General features: G+C 37.8%; 1 protein-coding gene across 4 annotated transcripts in view; it reads left to right on the forward strand.

The window, feature by feature from the left end:
* SS18 (SS18 subunit of BAF chromatin remodeling complex) overlaps positions 1-24167 on the forward strand; it is a 99129-nt gene that overhangs the window by 11507 nt on the left and 63455 nt on the right. For all 4 annotated transcript variants that reach the window (XM_023543913.2, XM_010586802.3, XM_010586803.3 and 1 more), the window contains one exon: positions 1907-1991. In XM_023543913.2, coding sequence (XP_023399681.1) covers positions 1907-1991 — 85 coding nt within the window. The remainder of the gene's footprint in view (positions 1-1906; positions 1992-24167) is intronic.

Below are 24167 nucleotides of genomic sequence, written 5' to 3' on the forward strand. Positions count from 1 at the left end.
ATACTAAAACTAATCGTAAGTGTAGTGCTTTCCTGAGCTCTGTGAGTTAATCTAGTGAATTATCGAGGAGGGTAATGGAAATCTATGAATTTGTAGCCAGCAGGTCAGAAATGATGATGACCCTGGGAATCCTCAAGTTTATGGTTGACTTCCTGAGCAGTAGAGGGAACCCCCGAATTTGTACCCAGCAGGTCATAAATGAAGGGTCCCTGGAGACCCCCTAGCTTATGGCTGGCCTTCTGAAAGGGTAGTAAAAACAACAACAGAAAAAACAAACCTGTTGTTTTTGAGTCAATTCTGACTCATAGCGACCCTACAGGATGGAGTAGAATTGCCTTACAGGATTTCCAAGGAGTGCCTGGTGGATTCAAACTGCTGACCTTTTGGTTAGCAGCCGAACTCTTAACCACTATGCCGCCGGGGTTTCCAAAGGGCATTGGAAACTCCGAATTTGTAGCCAGAGGTCAGAAGTGAGGGTGTTACGGGGACCCCCAAGTTTATGACTGGCATGTGAAGCCTTGGGCAGACTTGGCAGTCTGGAGGACTGTGCCCTTTTACTTGTGAAATCTAACCTAGTTCTAGTAGTTAGAGTCAGAGGAAAAAGTACTGCATTTGCAGTTGGTATCCGAACAGAATTGCGTTGATTCACTCACGTATGCTGAGACCAAACGTCAGTAATTGGATCACTGCTAATTTTAATCTGGTGTCTTCTGGGTTAGTTTACAATTCTGAGGAAAGGTTTGTCGTTGCTGTTAGCTTGCCATAGAGTCGGCCTCTGACTCATGGCAACACCGACTCATGGCAGCCCTTTGTGTAACAGAACAGGGCTGCTCCGTAAGGTTTTTTTGGTTGTAATTTTTGTGAAGCAGTTTGACAGGCCTTGAAGAAAGGCTTACATAAGCTAATGTAATGCAGTGTAATGTAAGTTACAATAATCATGTTTAACTATTTAGCTTGAATGATGAGGATTTTATTTAAGTCCTATTTTTTCCTCCATCTCTGTGGTTTATCATACAATTTTTTTTTTGGCTGACGGAGGGGATAATCTGTTCATCGTCTTCTCTATATGATGAATCCTAGTAGATTTGCAGTTTAGTTGAAGCAAGCAAACTCACCAAACCAGACCTGATGCTGTCGAGTCGATTTTGACTCCGAGAGACCCAATAAAATAGAGTAGAACTACGCCACAGGGTTTCCAAGGAGCAGCTGGTAGATTCGAACTGCAGACCTTTTGGTTAGCAGCTGACCTCTTAACCACTGAGCAACCAGGGCTCCATAATTGAAGCAAGCATGTGGAAATTGCTGATCATGGCTGCAAGAGTGAGAAGGGGAAGAAATGTGTGGTTCTTACCTCCTTTCTAACAGTTTAGCAGAATACTTGGGTTTGACATTCTGAGCAACATGTAAATGGCAGTGGAAGTGTATAAGGGCATCAGTTTTGTTGAATTCCTTCACTTTAGTTCTCTTGGGGGAAAAAACAAGTTGTACAATGTGTGGAGCTAGTACATATTTCAGTTTACTGAGAGTATATGTCTCTATTCACTAGCTGTGCAGTCTTGGACAAATTGTTTAACCTTTCTAAACCTCAGTTTTCTCACCTGTAAAATGGGAAAAATGAGAATGCCTACCTCATAATGTTGGCTTGAGGTTAAATTAACTTAAAAAATTACTATGTATGTATAAAACAATTATAACTGTATCTGGCATACAGTAAGATTTCTGTTTATTATTGTTTAATGTGTTATTTGGAATTCTTTTGCAGAGGAAATAGAAAAAATTGGAAGTACTATTGATGTTCAGATAACATAAATCTTCTATTAAATTCTAGATATGATTAGAATGCTGTTTGTATTTAAGCATACGGGAATAAAATTATTTTTTAATGATATTTCTTTTGTTTTAATAGGTATCAGCAGATGTTGCATACAAACTTGGTCTACCTTGCTACAATAGCAGATTCTAATCAAAATATGCAGTCTCTCTTACCAGCGGTAAGTACCTTTGAAATAACGTGAAGTTGCCAGTATCTAGAGTTATGTATTGTATAACACATTTTTATTTAGTGAGTTTTGAGTTTTTGTTTAGTATATCTTCTCTACTCTGATATTATGAAGGTTTTTTTTGGTATTATTTAGATGCTTTGTTTTGCGTTCATATTTAGTTTGAATTAATTACCTAGAATTGATTTCCTCCCTAAAGAAGTTTTACCCACCCATCCACCCATCCACCCGTTTACTTTTTAATTTTAGGGGTAATTCAGAGCAAATCCCAAACATCATATAATTTCACTGGTAAATGCTTCAGTATGCCTCTCTAGCAGATAAGGACTTTTTTATTTAACATCATCCAAATACCACTATTCCACCAAATGAAATGAACCATAATTTCTTAATATCTTATAATAACCAATTTATTTTAATTTTTCCCTGATTTTATTTAAAAAAAGTTTTTTTAATAATGGTTTGTGTTTTAGGTGAGAGTTTACATAGTAAATTAGGTTCCCCTTTAACAATTTTTATGCAGATTTTTCCATGTCATTAATTATAGCTTTTACAGTGTGTTAGCATTCTCATTATTTCCATTCTGTTTGTTCTGTTTCCCTTGATTGAATTTCCCTTTCCCTCCTTGCCTTCTCATCTTTGATTTTGGGTAACTGTTGACCATTTGGTCTCACGTAGTTAATTGTTTAAGGGAGCACGTTAATTGCGAGTGATATTGTTTATTTTATAAGCCAGTCTATTATTTGGCTGCAAGGTGACCTGCAGAAATAGCTTCAATTCCAGGTTGGAAGCGTATCTTAGGGCAATAGTATTGGGAGTTCCTCTAGTCTCTGTCTGGCCTTTTTTAGGAATTTGAGGATTTTTAAAAATTTTTTACTGTGGTTTAGATTAAGGTTTATAGAACAAACTAGTTTCTCATTTAATAGTTAGTACACATATTGTTTTACAGCACTGATAAACAACCCCACAACATGTCGGGAGTCTTCCCTCTCGACCTCGGTTTCCTTATTACCAGCTTTCCTGTCCCCTCCTGCCTTCTAGTCTCTGCCCCTGGGCTGGTGTGTACCTTTAGTCTCACTTTGTTTTATGGGCCTCTCTAATAGGAATCTGAGTTTTGTTCTACATTTTTCTCCCATTCTATCTGGGACCTTCTGTTGTGTCTCTGGTCAGAATGGTTGGTAGTAGTAGCCTAGCACCATCTAGTTCTTCTGGTCTCAGGTTGGAAGAGGTTGTGGTTTGTATGAGCTGTTAGTCCCATGGACTTGTTTCTTTTTTGAGCCTTTGAGTTCCTTCCTTCTCTTTTGCTCCATACGAGTAGAGACCAATGAGTTGTATATTAGATGGCCACTGGCAGGCTTTTAAGACCCCAGACGCTATTCACCAAACTAGGATATAGAACATTATTTTGTGAATTGTGTTGTGCCAAGTGACTAAGTTGTCCTCCAAGGCTGTGGTTCCAAGGCTTTGGACCCAGCAAACCAATCCTGTAAGTTGTTTGATATCTAGGAAGCCTCCATAAATGTGCCGTCTATGTGGTTTGTTGTATAGGTGGATATACACACACACAAACATATATATACATGGGCCTACAGATGCACCTACATGCACGTGCATTTGCTCACATATATCTTCCTACACATATATATGCATCCATATCTACCTATGTCACCACACGTACATTTTTTGGTTGTTCCAAAATTGTATATGCCATAGCATTTACCAAAATTGTCCATTTTTGCCATACCCTTCTTAGTGTGTTTATTTACCGGTCAGGTTATGCTGGTTTCACCCATATTTGGAATTGCCTTTCCTATCACCAAAAGTAACAAATGTCTACCATCTAGAAAGTGATTCCCTCTCATCTCAAAAATATATTTTAACTGTTATTTGCCCCAAGATCCAAACAAAGTCTTTGTATTACATTGATTGATTTGTGTCTTAAGTCGCATTTAATCTTTATCAGTTTCTCTTTTTCATTCTCCATTTATTTGAAAAAACTGGCTCATATGTTCTGTAGAATTTCTCACATTCTGAATTTGGTTGATTGTATCCTCATGGTCCTTTAACATGTTTTTCAATCTAATTGCCTGTAAACTGATAATTAGAGAGGCTTGATTGAAGTTAGGTTTAGTTTTTTTTGTCAAGAGTATTTCATTGATGGTGCTGTGTATTTCTTGTATCAAGAGGAACATGCTTGGTTGCTGCATTTCTAGTAATGTTAAGATTGATCAATGGATACAGTTGACCTCAGCCTGAGTAATCCATTGCAGAGTTCCCCTTAATGGAGGCTTGTTGATGAGATCTGGGGATTTCTACTTTTACAATTCCTTCTGCATTTGTTATTATTTTTAACAAGAAAAAGTGTCTTTCATCGTTGAATTGGTTACTCTGAAAGAGAGTCCCTACTGGCAAGCCAAGATTCTGTCCACCCCCCTTTCAATCAGTTTTCAGAAAAATGAGTTGGTCCTTAGCAATCTGCAAAGGTGACCAATTATTTTTGTTTGCAGTATCATCTGAATTTACAGATTTTTATATTTTTGATGTCTTTAAATCCATTGTAGCCATTCTTTATGATGCTAGAATTATCTTTGATCAGTGGGAGCCTCTTCATTTGACTCCTATGTTCTTTTGACATGACTTCAGTGTTCTTATATGGCTTATTTACTTTTAGAATTTGAGAGTGATATCAGGCTCATTCTGTAGATTCCTACCCCAGGACAGGAATCGGCCATTTTTCTAAGGATTTTTTTTTATGGGAATTGGTATTAAGAGACCACAGTTTGGGTGTTTGGAGCATTTATTATTACAGGGTTTTCATTGTTTCTAAGCCTTTCAGTGGACAAAATTAGCAAACACATTTTTTTTGGAAAGGTAAATAAAATACTGAGTTTTTAGTGTTATTTCCACTTTAAATGAAAGATTACAGGGTTTTTACTAACTTTGATTTTATGTATTAGTATTTCTTCTCTCTTACTCTAAAAATTGTGGCTCCTTAATGGTATTTCTATATGTGCTTTATACTGAGTAATATATTAAAATTAATTCCACTATAACAATATCAATATTAAAAAAAAAAAAAGGTTGCCATGGAGTTGATTCTGACTCATGGTGACCCCATGTGTGTCAGAGTAAACTGTGCGCCATAGGGTTTTCAGTGGCTGACTTTTCAGAAGTAGATTGCCAGGACTTTCTTCTAAAACTCCACTGGGTGGACTTGAACCTCCAATTTTTCTGTTAGCAGCCAAGTGGGTTTACTGTTTGTACCTCCCAGGGGCCCCATACCAATACTGCCTCTGACAATAAGATGCTTATCTCTAAGGACTATCCCACTAGGGATATATAATCAATAAATTTTGTTTTAAGCTTGATGTAATTCTTTGTCATGTGGTTATTGTCGTGAACCCTGGTGGCGTAGTGGTTAAGTGTTATGGCTGCTAACCAACGGGTCGGCAGTTTGAATCTGCCAGCGCTCCTTGGAAACTATGGGGCAATTCTGCTGTGTCTTATAGGGTCACTATGAGTCGGAATCAACTCGACGGCACTGGGTTTGGTTTTTTGTTTGTCGTGAACTTGATTACTAGTTGTTGTTTGGAGCCGTCGAATCAGTTCTGACTCATGGTGACCCTATATGACAGAATAAAACTTCCCCCTTGGCTGTAAATCTTTATGGGAGCAGATTACTAGGTCTTTTTTCCCTACAGAGCCACTGGTGAGTTTGAACCACCAACCTTTCAGTCAGTAGTAGCCAAGTGCTTATCAGTTAGGTAGGATTTATTTTTGTGAATGGTGTGAGGTGTAAGTTCAGTTTCATTTGTTTCTATGTGAATAGTTCTCATTCCAGCATTATTTATCAGAAAAGCAAGTCAAAACATCCTTTCTCTATTTTGCTCTGACACTTGTGTCTGTATCAAATGTCTATGCATGTGTGGCTCTGTCTGGTTTCTGTTCTGCTCAGTTGGTTTGTTTTTGTAAATTCTACTATCTTGCCACACCTTTCATAGTCTAGTAAGTCTTGATGTATTTTAGGAAAGTTTCTTAACTTATTCCTTATTTTTTTCAAGAATGTCTTGGCTATTAGTCCTTTGCGTTTCCATGTATACTTAAACATCGGCAACTCAAGTTATACACGCGTACCTAATCCTGTTGATTTTGCACTGAGATTACCTTGACTCTAAATCAGTTTGGGGACAATTGATATCTTTATAATACACTGAGTCTTCCAAATCATGATCATTGCATGTCTTCTCATTTATTTCGTTCTTTAGTGTCTGTCAGTTTACAATTCTGTGGTTTTCCTTCAGAGGATTTGCACAGCTCATTGGATTTATTGCTAGATACTTCGTATTTTTTTTAAGTCTTTGCAAATGGAATCTTTGTTAAGTTTCATTTTCTAACTGCTATTTTTTTTTTTTTTATGTGGAAATGCAGTTGATTTTGAATCTCACAATCTTGTTCAACTTTTCTAACAATTTTTCTGTGGCTACTTTCAGTTTTCTATATTCACGATCATACCATTTGTGAATAATGAGTTTTGTTTCTTCCTTGCCAATCCTTAACACCTTTTATTTCTTTCTCTTGCCTTACTTTTCTGGCTAGGACCTCCAGTACCGTCCTGAATAGAAGTGGTGCTAGAGGACATCCTTGCCTTGATCAGGACCAAGAGAAAGCTTTCACTGTTTGGCCATTAATGGCCAGTATGATGTTTGCTGTAGTTTTTTCTAGATAAACTTTTTATCAGCTGAAGGAAGTTCCTTTCTATTTTTTTTTTTTTTTTATAATAACTTTTATTAAGCTTCAAGTGAACGTTTACAAATCCAATCAGTCTGTCACATATAAGTTTACATACATCTCACTCCCTACTCCCACTTACTCTCCCCGTCTTGAGTCAGCCCTTTCAGTCTCTCCTTTCTTGACAATTTTGCCGGCTTCCCTCTCTCTCTATCCTCCCATCCCCCCTCCAGGCAAGAGTTGCCAACACAATCTCAAGTGTCCACCTGATATAATTAGCTCACTCTTCATCAGCATCTCTCTCCCACCCGCTGACCAGTCCCTTTCATTTCTGATGAGTTGTCTTCGGGGATGGTTCCTGTCCTGTGTCAACAGAAGGTCTGGGGAGCATGGCCGCCGGGATTCCTCCAGTCTCAGTCAGACCATTAAGTTTGGTCTTCTTATGAGAATTTGGGGTCTGCATCCCACTGATCTCCTGCTCCCTCAGGGGTCCTCTGCTGAGCTCCCTGTCAGGGCAGACATCGATTGTGGCCGGGCACCAACTAGTTCTTCTGGTCTCAGGATGATGTAGGTCTCTGGTTCATGTGGCCCTTTCTGTCTCTTGGGCTCTTAGTTGTCATGTGGGCTTGGTGTTCTTCATTTTCCTTTGCTCCAGGTGGGTTGAGACCAATTGCTGCATCTTAGATGGCTGCTTGTTAGCATTTAAGACCCCAGACGCCACATTTCAAAGTGGGATGCAGAATGATTTCATAATAGAATTATTTTGCCAATTGACTTAGAAGTCCCCGCAAACCATGTTCCCCAGACCCCCGCGCTTGCTCCGCTGACCTTTGAAGCATTCATTTTATCCCGGAAACTTCTTTGCTTTTGGTCCAGTCCAATTGAGCTGACCTTCCATGTATTGAGTGTTGTCTTTCCCTTCACCTAAAGCAGTTCTTATCTACTGAGTAATCAATAAAAAACCCTCTCCCACCCTCCCTCCCTCCCCCCCTCGTAACCACAAAAGTATGTGTTCTTCTCAGGTTTACTATTTCTCAAGATCTTATAATAGTGGTCTTATACAATATTTGTCCTTTTGCCTCTGACTAATTTCGCTCAGCATAATGCCTTCCAGGTTCCTCCATGTTATGAAATGTTTCAGAGATTCGTCACTGTTCTTTATCGATGTGTAGTATTCCATTGTGTGAATATACCACAATTTATTTACCCATTCATCCGTTGATGGACACCTTGGTTGCTTCCAACTTTTTGCTATTGTAAACAGAGCTGCAATAAACATGGGTGTGCATATATCTGTTTGTGTGAAGGCTCTTGTATCTCTAGGGTATATTCCTAGGAGTGGGATTTCTGGGTTGTATGGTAGTTCTATTTCTAACTGTTTAAGATAACGCCAGATAGATTTCCAAAGTGGTTGTACCATTTTACATTCCCACCAGCAGTGTATGAGAGTTCCAATCTCACCGCAGCCTCTCCAACATTTATTATTTTGTGTTTTTTGGATTAATGCCAGCCTTGCTGGTGTGAGATGGAATCTCATCGTAGTTTTAATTTGCATTTCTCTAATGGCTAATGATCGAGAGCATTTTCTCATGTATCTGTTGGCTGCCTGAATATCTTCTTTAGAGAAATGTGTGTTCATATCCTTTGCCCACTTCTTGATTGGGTTGTTTGTCTTTTTGTGGTTGAGTTTTGCCAGAATCATGTAGATTTTAGAGATCAGGCGCTGTCATAGCTGAAAATTCTTTCCCAATCTGTAGGTGGTCTTTTTACTCTTTTGGTGAAGTCTTTAGATGAGCATAGGTGTTTGATTTTTAGGAGCTCCCAGTTATCGGGTTTCTCTTCATCATTTTTGGTAATGTTTTGTATTCTGTTTATACCTTGTATTAGGGCTCCTAGGGTTGTCCCAATTTTTTCTTCCATGATCTTTATCGTTTTAGTCTTTATGTTTAGGTCTTTGATCCACTTGGAGTTAGTTTTTGTGCATGGTGTGAGGTATGGGTCCTGTTTCATTTTTTTGCAAATGGATATCCAGTTATGCCAGCACCATTTGTTAAAAAGGCTATCTTTTCCCCAGTTAATTGACACTGGTCCTTTGTCAAATATCAGCTGCTCATACGTGGATGGATCTGTGTCTGGGTTCTCAATTCTGTTCCATTGGTCTATGTGTCTGTTGTTGTACCAATACCAGGCTGTTTTGACTACTGTGACTGTATAATAGGTTCTGAAGTCAGGTAAGGTGAGGCCTCCCACTTTCTTCTTCTTTTTCAGTAGTGCTTTGCTTATCCGGGGCTTCTTTCCGTTCCATATGAAATTGGTGATTTGTTTCTCTATCCCCTTAAAATATGACATTGGAATTTGGATCGGAAGTGCGTTAAATGTATAGATGGCTTTTGGTAGAATAGACATTTTTACTATGTTAAGTCTTCCTATCCATGAGCAAGGTATGTTTTTCCACTTAAGTATGTCCTTTTGAATTCCTTGTAGTAGAGCTTTGTAGTTTTCTTTGTATAGGTCTTTTACATCCTTGGTAAGATTTATTCCTAAGTATCTTATCTTCTTGGGGGCTATTGTGAATGGTATTGATTTGGTAATTTCCTCTTCGGTGTTCTTTTTGTTGATGTAGAGGAATCCAAGTGATTTTTGTATGTTTATTTTATAACCTGAGACTCTGCCAAACTCTTCTATTAGTTTCAGTAGTTTTCTGGAGGATTCCTTAGGGTTTTCTGTGTATATAATCATGTCATCTGCAAATAGTGATAACTTTACTTCTTCCTTGCCAATCCGGATACCTTTTATTTCTTTGTCTAGCCTGATTGCCCTGGCTAAGACTTCCAACACGATGTTGAATAAGAGCGGTGATAAAGGGCATCCTTGTCTGGTTCCCGTTCTCAAGGGAAATGCTTTCAGGTTCTCTCCATTTAGAGTGATGTTGGCTGTTGGCTTTGCATAGATGCCCTTTATTATGTTGAGGAATTTTCCTTCAATTCCTATTTTGGTGAGAGTTTTTATCATGAATGGGTGTTGGACTTTGTCAAATGCCTTTTCTGCATCAATTGATAAGATCATGTGGTTTTTGTCTTTTGATTTATTTATGTGATGGATTACATTAATGGTTTTTCTGATATTAAACCAGCCTTGCATACCTGGTATAAATCCCACTTGATCAGGGTGAATTATTTTTTTGATGTGTCGTTGGATTCTATTGGCTAGAATTTTGTTGAGGATTTTTGCATCAATGTTCATGAGGGATATAGGTCTATAATTTTCTTTTTTTGTAATGTCTTTACCTGGTTTTGGTATCAGGGAGATGGTGGCTTCATAGAATGAGTGGTGTAGTATTCCGTCATTTTCTATGCTTTGGAATACCTTTAGTAGTAGTGGTGTTAACTCTTCTCTGAAAATTTGGTAGAACTCTGCAGTGAAGCCGTCCGGGCCAGGACTTTTTTTTGTTGGGAGTTTTTTGATTACCGTTTCAATCTCTTTTTTTGTTATGGGTCTATTTAGTTGTTCTACTTCTGAATGTGTTAGTTTAGGTAGGTAGTGTTTCTCCAGGAATTCATCCATTTCTTCTAGGTTTTCAAATTTGTTAGAGTACAATTTTTCATAATAATCTGAAATGATTCTTTTAATTTCATTTGGTTCTGTTGTGATGTGGTCCTTCTCATTTCTTATTCGGGTTATTTGTTTCCTTTCCTGTATTTCTTTAGTCAGTCTAGCCAATGGTTTATCAATTTTGTTAATTTTTTCAAAGAACCAGCTTTTGGCTTTGTTAATTCTTTCGATTGTTTTTCTGTTCTCTAATTCATTTAGTTCAGCTCTAATTTTTATTATTTGTTTTCTTCTGGTGCCTGATGGATTCTTTTGTTGCTCACTTTGTATTTGTGCAAGTTGTAGGGACAGTTCTCTGATTTTGGCTCTTTCTTCTTTTTGTATGTGTGCATTTATTGATATAAATTGGCCTCTGAGCACTGCTTTTGCTGTGTCCCAGAGGTTTTGATAGGAAGTATTTTCATTCTCGTTGCTTTCTATGAATTTCCTTATTCCCTCCTTGATGTCTTCTATAACCCAGTCTTTTTTCAGGAGTGTATTGTTCATTTTCCAAGTATTTGATTTCTTTTCCCTCGTTTTTCTGTTATTGATCTCTAGTTTTATTGCCTTGTGGTCTGAGAAGATGCTTTGTAATATTTCGATGTTTTGGACTCTGCAAAGGTTTGTTTTATGACCTAATATGTGGTCTATTCTAGAGAATGTTCCATGTGCGCTGGAAAAAAAAGTATATTTTGCAGCAGTTGGGTGGAGAGTTCTGTATAAGTCAATGAGGTCAAGTTGGTTGATTGTTGTAATTAGATCTTCCGTGTCTCTATTGAGCTTCTTACTGGATGTCCTGTCCTTCTCCGAAAGTGGTGTGTTGAAGTCTCCTACTATAATTGTGGAGGTATCTATCTCGCTTTTCAGTTCTGTTAAAATTTGATTTATGTATCTTGCAGCCCTGTCATTGGGTGCGTAAATATTTAATATGGTTATGTCTTCCTGATCAATTGTCCCTTTTATCATTATATAGTGTCCTTCTTTATCCTTTGTGGTGGATTTAAGTCTAAAGTCTATTTTGTCAGAAATTAATATTGCTACTCCTTTTTTGCTTATTGTTTGCTTGATATACTTTTTTCCATCCTTTGAGTTTTAGTTTGTTTGTGTCTCTAAGTCTAAGGTGTGTCTCTTGTAGGCAGCATATAGATGGATCGTGTTTCTTTATCCAGTCTGTGAGTCTCTGTCTCTTTATTGGTGCATTTAGTCCATTTACATTCAGGGTAATTATAGATAAATAAGTTTTTAGTGCTGTCATTTTGATGCCTTTTTATGTGTGTTGTTGACAATTTCATTTTTCCACATACTTTTTTGTGCTGAGGCGTTTTTCTTAGTAAATTGTGAGATCCTCATTTTCATAGTGTTTGACTTTATGTTAGTTGAGTCGTTACGTTTTTCTTGGCTTTTATCTTGAGTTATAGAGTTGTTATACCTTTTTGTGGTTACCTCATTATATACCCCTATTTTACTAAGTAAAAACCTAACTTGTATTGTCCTATATCGCCTTGTATCACTCTCCATACGGCAGTTCAATGCCTCCTGTATTTAGTCCCTCTTTTTGAGTATTGTGATCTTTTACCTATTGACTTCCATGATTCCCTGTTGTGTGTATTTTTTTTTTTTTTTAATTAATCTTAATTTGTTTGTTTTTGTGATTTCCCTATTTGAGTTGATATCAGGACGTTCTGTTTTGTGACCTTGTGTTGTGCTGATATCTGATATTATTGGTTCTCTGACCAAACAATATCCTTTAGTATTTCTTGTAGCTTTGGTTTGGTTTTTGCAAATTCTCTAAACTTGTGTTTGTCTGTAAATATCTTAATTTCGCCTTCATATTTCAGAGAGAGTTTTGCTGGATATATGATCCTTGGTTGGCAGTTTTTCTCCTTCAGTGTTCTGTATATGTCGTCCCATTCCCTTCTTGCCTGCATGGTTTCTGCTGAGTAGTCAGAACATATTCTTATTGATTCTCCCTTGAAGGAAACCTTTCTTTTCTCCCTGGCTGCTTTTAAAATTTTCTGTTTATCTTTGGTTTTGGTGAGTTTGATGATAATATGCCTTGGTGTTTTTCTTTTTGTATCAATCTTAAGTGGGGTTCGATGAGCATCTTGGATAGATATCCTTTCGTCTTTCATGATGTCAGGGAAGTTTTCTCTCAGAAGTTCTTCAACTATTTTCTCTGTGTTTTCTGTCCCCCCTCCCTGTTCTGGGACTCCAATCACCCGCAGGTTATCCTTCTTGATAGAGTCCCACATAATTCTTAGGGTTTCTTCATTTTTTTTAATTCTTTTATCTGATTTTTTTTCAGCTATGTTGGTGTTGATTCCCTGGTCCTCCAGATGTCCCAGTCTGCATTCTAATTGCTCGAGTCTGCTCCTCTGACTTCCTAGTGTGTTGTCTAATTCTGTTATTTTATTGTTAATCTTTTGGATTTCTACATGTTGTCTCTCTATGGATTCTTGCAACTTATTAATTTTTCCAGTATGTTCTTGAATAATCTTTTTGAGTTCTTCAACAGTTTTATCAGTGTGTTCCTTGGCTTTTTCTACAGATATCCTAATTTCATTTGTGATATCATTAAGCATTCTGTAAATTAGTTTTTTATATTCTGTATCTGATAATTCCAAAATTGTATCTTCATTTGGGAAAGATTTTGATTCTTTTGTTTGGGGGGTTGGAGAAGCTGTCACGGTCTGCTTCTTTAAGTGGTTTGATATGGACTGTTGTCTCCGAGCCATCACTGGGAAACTAGTTTTTCCAGAAAATCCGCTAAAAAAAAACTGCAGTCAGATCCCTATCAGAGTTCTCCCTCTGGCTCAGGCTATTCAGATGTTAATGAAGCCGCCTGGGGAGGGTGGGGGAGGGAACAGAGAGATAGGAGAGTAGCACCTCAGAATATAGCCAGAGTTGCTTGTCTTGCTTGGAATGACTGTTATATCTGAGATTCCCGCGGGCGCGTCGCCTATGTGTGCTGGCTGTGTGGAGATTGCCCCCAGGGGGTCTGGCCCGCTGGAGTCATGGTCAGATCCTCCGCTTCCAGCCCCACGCCCAGCGTCAAGGCTCCCCTACTGGGACGGTGCACTCTCAACTCCAAAATCAGTCGCTGCCTCCCGGGGACTTCTCGTCTCTCCAGCCGTGTGGCCGTGCCGCCCCCGTGAACCAGGTGGGCCCCCTCCCGGGGTTAGTTCAGATGGGTGGAGTAGCTCCCCGTGCTTGTGCCGCGACCGAGTGTCCCGGCTGGAACGCTGTTCTCCCCACTCCAATACCAGTCGCTGCCTCCCGGGGACTTCTCCTACCGGCTGCGTCCCACGCCACCCGCGCGACCCGGCTGGTCCCCTTCCCGGGGTTAGTTCAGGGGGTGGAGCAACTCTCCGTGTTTATGGCGTACCTGCGTGCAGTCCAAATCCCTGCGGGACGGTTCTCCGGCTCGGATGCTGCTCTTTCTGCTCCAAGATCAGTCACTGCCTCCCGGGGACTTCTCCTACCGGCTGCGTCCCACGCCGCCCGTGGAACCGGCTGGTCCCCCTCCCGGGGTTAGTTCAGGGGGGTGGAGCAGGTCTCTGTGCTTGTGCCGTACCTGACTGGTACTCTGGCTCCAGGCTCTGGAAACTATCGCTGCTTCCCCGTATTAGTTCGTTCTCCGTCTCTAAATCTGTGTTTGTTGTTCAGGGTTCGTAGATTGTTATGTATGTGATCGATTCACTTGTTTTTCCGTGTCTTTGTTGTAAGAGGGATCCGAGGTAACGTCTGCCTAGTCCGCCATCTTGGCTCCGCCCCTCCTGTATCTCCTTTCTATTTTTGATGTGCTCTGATAAGTAAGTGTTTATATCCTGAATGGATGGTAAATTTTATCACAGACTTTTATTGAATCTAATGAGATAATAATAGTTTTCTTTTTTAATCTGTTATGTGGCAAATTACATTGATTTACTTTTTAATGCTCAATCAACTTTACATTCTTGTAATTAACCCACTTGATCATGACCCACTGGTCATGGTGTTTTTAAAATAATGCTGTGTTCAGTTTGTTAATGTTTTGATCAGAATCTTTGCATCTTCATGAATGTGATTGACCTCTAATTTTCCTTTCTTGTAATGCCTTTGTGTAGTTTTCATTTCAAGTTTATGCTGGCTTCGTAAAATGAGCTGGAGATTTTTCCCACTTTTTTTTGATCTGGGAGACCTTACACAGTATTTCTGCTATTTCTTTCTTAAGTGATTGGTACAATTCATAGGAAAAGCCATCTTTGGAGTACTCTTTGTGAGAAGGCTTTTATTTACTTATTCAGTTTCTTCATTAGTTAAAACAACTTATATATTCCTGTTTTATATATTGCCTATTTTGGTAAGTTGCTTTTTTTTAGCATTCTGTGTAAATTTTCAAATTTATTGGCATAAAGTTCATGCAATAATCTTATCTTTCTAAAGTGTACAGAATCTGTAGTGGAATTTTCTTTTTCCATTTTAACATAGCTTATTTATGCCTTCCCCTAAAAAATTTTTTTTAAATCAGTCTTGCCAAGTGTTTATCATATATGTATGATAAATGAATTTTTGCTTTGGTATTTCTCTGTTGCAACAGTTGTTAGACTTTTTGGTGTCAGGACCCCTTCACATTCTTAAAAATTATTGAAGACTCCAAAGATCTTTATGTAGGTTACATCCATCGATATGAATTACACATTTTCCTCAGTTTATGAATTAAAACTTAGAAATTAAAAAAAAATACTAATTCATTTAAAAATAATGATAAATCCATTGCATGTTAATGTAAATAACATTTTTTAAATGAAAAATAACTATCTTTGAGAACAGATTTAGTGAGGCAAATAGCATTGTTTTACATTTTTGCCAATCTCTTTTAAATGTCTGGTTTCACGGCTGTCTGGATTCTCATATCTGTTTCTGCATATGATCTGTTGTAATATATTTGTTTGGTTAAAGTAGAAGAAGATCTAGTTCCACACAGACACAGCGCTGGAAAAGGGAGGAATATTTTAATAGCCTTTTCATATTGTTGTGGATAATCGGCTTTGTTGTACAGCAAATCCCAAGGGTTTTTTTTAATAAAGGTTATTTGTAGCATGGAATGTGAAAACTTTATCAATGAATTTGTCGCACTCCGGTATCTTAAAGTCCATTGGTCTGTCTTGCACTTTGAGTGGATCATTTACTTATGCATGATTTTGTAACATTATGCTTCGGTCATTTGGAAAATACACAGGTTCACTGAGATTTGCGGATCTTCCACATGTTGACGTATTACATATTTCATTGTATGATATAAAAAACCACATTTGTTAATATCACCACCAATCTCATCAGAGAAGTCTGTACTTACTAGGATGCTTTGAAGCCCTAGGTAGTAGATATATCGCTAAATTCCCAATTTTTGCTTAAAAACTCAAATTCTTGGTAAAAATGCTATTCGTTGTTTTCCTTGAAAGGACAGTCTGAAGTGTGTTTTTGAGAAAATGTCTGCCAAATACCCAAGTCTAAATAAGTATAGTTAGTCTAGCAGTTGTTTTTTCAAGTAAAAATGGTGTTCCATGAAACAGTGTCTAGTTTTCCTAGTAACTCACTCACAAAGTGTTTTTCCTGGAGTACCTTACTTTGGTTTGCAGCTTCCCGCTTATCACACAAAATATTTAAAAGATATGGAAAATATAATAAATTAGTAGTTTTTCCTGCTTCATCAGAGGATATTCTTAAATGAAAATGACTTTATTTTTTTAACTGCTATTGTGTGATGATGAAGAATACAGCCATTGCCCTGATTCATACTATGGCTCCAGCAGTTACGTTAACTATTGCCTTTGCACCCACATTGTAAATATCGATAGAGTACAAAAAGCAAACAACATCTTGGTATTATTATGGAAATAGTATTGACCTTGCAGGCCCTTGAAGGATCCTGAGGACTATATTTTGAGAACAATTGCTTTATTATATGTTTTGTTTATAGTTAATTTCTTATCTTTTAATATTTTCTTTTTAGAATATTTTGTTCTTGTTCAGAGTTTTGGGATAAATGCCTGTTTAATCCATTTTTAGCCTTTCTTCCATTCACTTGTTTGCATTTGTGGGCATAAATTCTCTAATCATAGTTCTGATATGTATTATTTTCATATTTATTCAGTTTCAAATATTTTCTAGTTTCCACTATTTTTTATGCATGGGATGTTTGGGAATATATTTCTTAATCTCAAAAAAATGGGAATTTTATAGTTTTTCTTACTGATTTTCGGCTTCATTGCATTTTGGTTAGATAACATTTCATATTGTTTCAGTTCTTTGGAATTTTTTAAGAATTATTTTATGGTCCAGAATATGGTCAGTTTTTGTAAGTGTTCTTTGTGTACCTAAAAGGAATGTGTATTGTTAGGTGCTGGATGCAGCTGTTAGGTCTGGTAGGTCAAGTGTGTAAATCTTGTTAGCATAGTCTATAGCCTTACTGATTTTTTTTGTTTAACCTTACTGATTTTTTTTGTTTAACCTTACTGATTTTTTTTGTTTAACTTTACTGATTTTTTTTATTTGTTCTGTTAGTCACTTAGAGATGTATGTTAGAATATGCACATACAATTGTGAATTGACTGTTTTTCCTTGTACCTCTTTCAAGTTTTTTCTTAACACATTTTGAGGCTCTGTTAATAGGAGTATATAAATTTGGAAATGTTACAACTTTCTGTTTCTTTGTAACATTTATGATTATCTACTTGGTCTGAGACTAATTAAACAAAAAACCAAACACTTGGTTAAGTCAGTTCTGACTCATCGTGACCCCTTGCATTACAGAGTAGACCTGCTCTATAGGATTTTCTGGGCTGTAATCGTCACTGAAACAGATCACCAGACCTTTCTATCTTGGCACCGCTGGGTGGATTTGGACCACCAACCTTTAGGCTAGTAGTCAAGCATAAATTGTTGGCGCCACCTACTGTAGCTAAATCAGCTTTCTTTAAAGTTTGCATGGCCTTTCTCTTTCCTGTGTTAAAGATGTGTCTTATGAACATTACATGGATTTAAAAAGACAATCCAATCTGTATGTAAGTTAGAACTATAAATCCGTTTATATATACTACTCGTATATTTGGGTTTAAACATATTATCATACAGTGCGCTTCATATTTGTCTTGTCTATTGCTCACTCATACTCCCTTTTTCTGTTCTTTTTGCCTTCTTTATAATTCTTTTTTAATTATTCCTTTTTTTTCTTTATGAGTTTGGAAATTATACACACTTATCCTTTTTAGTAGTTACGATACAGATTGTATCTAAGGACCATCATATACTTTAAGTCTGTCGTTCTCTTAATGACTTATGTATTGTCGGCGTGTGTTTTAAGTCTCTGTATGTTACCCTGGGAACCCCGGTGGCATAGTGGTTAAGTGCTATGGCTGCTAACCAAAAGGTTGGCAGTTCAAATCCACCAGGTTCTCCTTGGAAACTATGGGGCAGTTCTGCTCTGTCCTATAGGGTTGCTATGTCAGAACCAACTTGATGGCAATGGGTTTGGTTTTTTTTTTTAATGTGGTACCCTAGGAGCCCTGGTGGTGCAGTGGTTAAAGCGATCGACTGCTAACCGAAAGGTTGGTGGTTCGAAACCACCAGTGGCTCCGTTGGAGAAAGATGCGGCAGTCTGGTTCTGTAGAGACTTACAGCCTTGAAAACCCTATGGAGTCACTATAAGTCAGAATGGACTTGATGGTAGTGGGCTTGGTTTGGGTTTATATGTTACCCACAAGTGATTATTATTAATGTTTTGTAAGTCAGTGTTCATTAGACTAACCCACATGGTTACTGTTTTTCATTCCTTCTTTTACAGCCTTCCGTCTCATCTGTTTTTTTCTCCATAAAGAACATCTTTTAGTATTTCTTTTAGCACTGGTTTGCTAGTAACAAATTTCCACATATTTTTCTTTTCTTACTGTCTGTCTGAAAATGCCTTTATTTCAACATTATTCTTAAACGGTATTTTCCCTAGAGATGGATTCTTGGTTGGCAGTTATTTTCTATCAGCACACTGATTCATCATTCCGTTGTTTTCTGACTTGCATCTATTGAAAATTCAGTTGTCATGTAGTAATTGTTGCTCTTTTGAAAGTAATCTGCGTATCTTCTTTGCCTGTGTTTTTGTTTTATCTAGGGTTTTCTGCAGTTTTACTATGATATGTGTAGATGTAGATTTAAAAAAAAATTTATCCTACTTAGTGTTTGTTGGAATCAACTCAATGGCAGTGGGTTTAGTGTTTGTTGGTATTTCTGAAATTTGTAGATTGATGTGTTCTGTCAGTTTTGGGAAATTCTGAAGTCATTGTCTCTTCAAATAGATAATTCTTTTCACTCCTCTGAGACTCTAATTAAATTTATGTTAGATCTTCTTACTATGTATTTTTTTTAACTTTATTGTGCTTTAGGTGAACGTTTACAGCACAAATTAGTTTCTCATTTTTACTGTATCTTTATCTCTTAACACCTCCCAGTTTTTCCAACCTTTTGTCATTCTAGACTTTTATTTTCTGACACCTATCTTCCAGTTTACTAATTTCTCTTCACTGGGCTTGATTTGATGTTATGCCTATCTGTTGTATTCTGAATTTTTATTGCATTCTGAATTTTTATTGCATTCTGATATCACTTTAACTGTATTTTCTTTATTTATTTTAGAGTATACTTTTTTTTAATTGTACTTTGGGTGAAGGTTTATAGAGCAAATTAGTTTTCCATTAAAGCAATTAATACACACTGTTTTGTAATACTGGTTTCCAACCCCATGACATGTCAACACCCTCCTCTTCTTGACCTCTTCTTTTTAGTTCTTTTTCACATCAAAATTAAAATAAAAATTCTACTCTGTGCTGAAATTGTGACTGTACTAAGCATTATTTTTTAAAAAACATTTTATTATGAAAACTTCAGTCATACTTAAAAATTCTAAGAGTGTTACACAGAACATTCATATACCCACCACCTAGATTTTACAATTAATATTTTAGTGTATTTGCTTTATGTGGTCTGTCTGTCCATCAGTCTGATTTTTAATTTTTTGGAAGGAATTGTTATTCTGAAGTCTGCATTTGAGAATTTTAATATTTGGAGTTCTCGTGAGTGTTTCACTGGTCTCTTATTTCTGCTGGTTCTTGTTTAGAGTTGTATTGCCATCTCGTGTCTGCTTATCTTGATAGTGACTCAGAAATTATTTTCTGTAATTGTTGTAGAAGTAATTTGCTTCCTAAGATGATAGTACCTTGCTCCAGAGAGCATTGTCATTTCTTCCTCCCACTGGGGACACTGGCATTCTGATATCACTTTAACTGTATTTTCTTTACGTATTTATTTTAGAGTATACTTTTTTTTATTGTAGTTTGGGTGAAGGTTTATAGAGCAAATTAGTTTCTCATTAAAGCAATTAATACACACTGTTTTGTGATATTGGTTGCCAACCCCATGACATGTCAATACCTGCCCCTTCTCGACCTCAAATTTCCATTACCAGCTTTCCTGTCCCCTCTTGCCTTCTCATCCTTGCCCCCCGGGCTGGTGTTCCCATTTAGTCTCCTTAAGTTTTATGGGCCTGTCTGATCTTCAGCTGAAGGGTGAACCTCAGGAGTGATTTCAGTACTGAGTTAAAAGGGTGTCTGGAGGCCATACTCTTGGGATTTCTCCAGTCTCTCTCAGACCAGTAAGTCTGGTCTTTTTATGTAAGTTAGAATTTTGTTCTTCATTTTTCTCTAGCTCTGTCTGGGACCCTCTATTGTGATCCCTGTCAGAGCAGTAGGTGGTGGTAGCTTAGGTACCACCTAGTTGTGCTAGACTCAGTCTGGTGGGGGCTGTGGTAGTTATGGTCCATTAGTCCTTTGGACTAATCTTTCCCTTGTGTCTTTGGTTTTCTTCATTCCTCCCTGCTCCAGACAGGGTGGGACCAGTGGAGTATCTTAGATGGACATGCACAGGCTTTTAAGACTCCAGACACTACTCACCAAAGTAGAGTGTAGACCATTTTCTTTATAAACTATGTTACGCCAATTGAGCTAGATGTCCCCCAAGACCATGGTCTTCAGCACTCAGCCTAGTAATTTGGCTGCTCAAGGAATTTGGCTGCACTTAACCACTAACGCCACCAGGGTTTCCACCTATTGTTTAGTTGGTGTTTTCCCTCCCCGCCCCTCCCCTCCCTAGTCACCATCAAAGATGTTTCTTTTTGTGTGTAAACCGTTTCGTGAGTTTTCATAATAGTGGTTTCATACAGTATAATTAAATTTTAGGTATTGGAATTTTTCTTGGTTTCTCAGAAGAATCAAATCTGGAATACAGACCATGCAAAGTTTGTTATATATCTGGTATTTCCTTATGTCTGTGTTTTACCAGGGCTTTTCTACTGTTGATGGGCCCTTGACTTTAATTTTTGCCCCTTTAGCCTGTGCATAGTACTGTCTGAACTTCTCAACGGACTTTCTGGATTGGCTAACACACCATAGCAAATGTACCCCAAATTTGGGCATACCTCTCTGGATTGTTTTTATTTTCTTGGATCTTGATCTGTTCACTGTAACTAGTTTGTTAGCTCTTCCATAACTTTATTTTAAAAATATTGTGTCTTTCTTTTATTGTTGTCCTTAGTGGACAGTTGTTTAATTTTCTTGGTCTGCCATCACTGTAGATGATTCTTTAAGTATTCGAATTGAATTGTGTTTTGCTATTCATATTACTTACTTTTATGGCTTCTTAAATATGACTGTTTCTTTGGATATATAACTAACACTTGGTGAATGACTGCCATGTTTTGGGTCCTTTAAGTACTTTCTTTCACGCTTGGAACCCATTCTGCAGTTGAGGAAACTGAGTCTCGGATCCATTAGTTAACTTGCCCAGGGATTAATAGAATTGGTAACACTAAGATTTGGACCCAGGCCTTAGTTAAAGCAGAGTTTGTGTTTTCTGCTATCACGTCATGTTACTTTTAGGGTGAGATGGAAAGAAAAACCTGACCCAGTGGACTCTTAAGTTTGTTTATTAGGCTAGGGGTTCGGTTGGGCATTCAAAGAACTTGAATCTAAATTTTACCACGTGTGGTATGCTGATTGTCCTATTGTGTTGTTGGAAACCCTGGTAGTGTAGGGGTTAAGAACTATGGCTGCTAACCAAAAGCTCTGCTATTCAAATACACCAGGTGCTTCTTGGAAACTCTATGGGGCATTCTACTATGTCCTATAGGGCCGCTCTGAGTTGGAACTGACTCGACGGCAACGCATTTGGTTTTTCTTTTTTTTTGGTTTATTGTGTTGTTAAGAAAACTAATGCCTTCTTCATTTTCGTTTCCTTGTTGTCCAGCATTGTTTCTGCACATAAATGTTTAGTTAAAAAAAATTAAAAGAATAGATATGCTTCTGGTTTGGTTCTAGGAGTTTCTGGTTGGAGACTAAGCTATAGGTTTAAGTGGTAGGTTAAGAACTTAGCTTGTTATCACCATAACCAGTTACCAGTTGCTGTCGAGTCTGTTCTGACTCAGGGCAACCCCGTACATGTCAGAGTAGAACTGTGCTTCATAGGGTTTTCAGTGGCTGCTTTTCCGGAAGTAGATCACCAGGTATTTCTTCCAAGGCACCCCCAAGGACTTAAACTTCCAACCTTTTGGTTAGCCACTGAGCCTGTTAGCCATTTGCACCATCCAGGGACCCTATTATCACCATAATTCAATGGTTCTGAAACTTTTTTCCTCCTTATTCCAGCACACCTGAAAGATATGACACTTTCTTACTACATTCTTATCAGTAACAGTAACTCACTATGGCAGGGATTCTCAAGGCAGGGCATTGAATGGGGGTGAAGAGGGGAACATTTTCTTCTAAGATAGTCTTATCAGAATCTCCTGGGTGGTTGAAGGAGGGGTGTAGTTTGCAAAATGTCCTAAGGTGATTCTGATTTGTTCCTTTTCGTAGCCCTTCTACCATCAGCCAATTGAGATTCTCTGTATAACTTAGGATACTGGTCAATTCTGGATTTTATAAGTTTGTCTTGGTTTGAAATACCATCCCAACACAAAGTGGAAATATCTTAAAGTCTTAAATGTTACAACTTCTTGAACATGTCCTATTTTCTTTCTAGCATTTTTAAACAAAACAAAATTTTGATCAGATCGTGTATTTCTCTTGCCCTTCCTTAAAGGTGGTATTCTTGAGAAGGAGCCATGATGGTGCAGTGTTTAAAGTGCTTAATGGTTATCCGAAAGGTCGGCAGTTTGAACCTGTCAGCCACTCTTTGGTAGAAAGATGTGGCAGCCTGTTTCCTTAAAGATTTATAGCCTTGGAAATCCTATGGGCAGTTCAGCTCTATTCCAAGGGAAGTCAATGTGGTAAAATTGAGCTTAACATTGTGCAGTACAATGGTTTGCCTTTTTTAAAAAAATTTTATCCTGCTTTAAGTGAAAGTTTACAAATCAAATCGGACTCTCATACAAAAATTTGTGAACACCTAGGTATGTACTCCTGATTGCGCTCCCCCTAATCCGAAAGCACAATCTTTGCCTCCACTCTCTCTTTTCGTGTCCATTCGGGCAGCTTCTGACCCCCTTTGCCCTCTCATCTCCCCTTCAGACAGGAGATGCCAGCATAGTCTCATGTGTCTACTTGACCCAAGAAGCTCATTCTTCACAAGTATCGTTGTCTATCCCATAGTCCAGTCCAATCCCTCTCTGAAGAGTTGGCTTTGGTAATGGTTCCTGTCTTGGGGGAACAGAAGGTCTAGGGACCATGACCCCCGGGGTTCTTGTATTCTCAGTCAGACCATTAAGTCTGGTCTTTTTACGATAATTTGGGGTCTGCATCCCACTGCTGTCTTGCTTCCTCGGGTTTTCTGTTGTGTTCCCTATCAGGATAGTCATCGGTTGTAGCTGAACACCATCTAGTTCTTCTGGTCTCAGGCTGATGTAGTCTCTGGTTTATGTGACCCTTTCTGCCTCTTGGGTTCATAATTACCATGTGTCTTTGGTGTTCTTCATTTTCCTTTGATCCAGGTGGGTTGAGACCGATGGATGCGTCTTAGATGGCCACTTGCTAGTGTTTAAGACTCCAGACGCCACTCTCCAAAGTGGGGTGCTTTGAAGTAATTGAAAATGTACAATACTCTGGCTTCATTTAGTTCCTTTGGTAAACCTTGGAGTCAAATGAATATTGGTTCTCAGACATGGTATTTACTTTCTGAAACAACATAAACTGTTGACCTAATTATTTTCGTCATAGGAACCAGGAACAATTTTACTAGTAAAAAATATGACTGTGTATTATGTGTACAGCAAGACTTTCATTTTCAAGCTTACTTTGAAGAAATAGCATTTCTAAGTTTTAACTTTGTATTTTTTGCTACTAGTAGCATATATGAAGTGGTAGGCACCATTGGTTTAGGAAAGAAGTATGAGGGAAGAAAAACTTAACCATTTTGTTTTTCTTTGGAATAAACTTTGGGGGGAAAATGGGCTTTCGATTTTAGTTCATATCGTAGTAGTTCATTTTAAGGTGCACACTCAAGAAATATTTCTATAGAATCAAAAATTTTAGACCTCTAAAAATAATCATATAGTCTTGTGCTTCTCAACCTTGGCTGCAGATTAGAGTGATCTGTAGACCTTTAAAAAAATACCAGTAACTAAATTGGCCTGGGGTATGGGGTTCCTGTCACAGTATTTTCAGAGCTTCCCAGGTAAATCTAATGTGCAGCTATGGATTGAGAACTTTGCATTTCTGTGCTTTTCAAATAGAGTATCTCATATTTCTGAGGATATGCAAAACTTCAGAAAAATAGATTCATATTCCTGGAGTTCATTTGATGCAGAGTAGTATGCATCATTATTTTTAC

This window comes from Loxodonta africana, chromosome 11, assembly GCF_030014295.1.
Source record: "Loxodonta africana isolate mLoxAfr1 chromosome 11, mLoxAfr1.hap2, whole genome shotgun sequence".
NCBI classification, from domain to species: domain Eukaryota; kingdom Metazoa; phylum Chordata; class Mammalia; order Proboscidea; family Elephantidae; genus Loxodonta; species Loxodonta africana.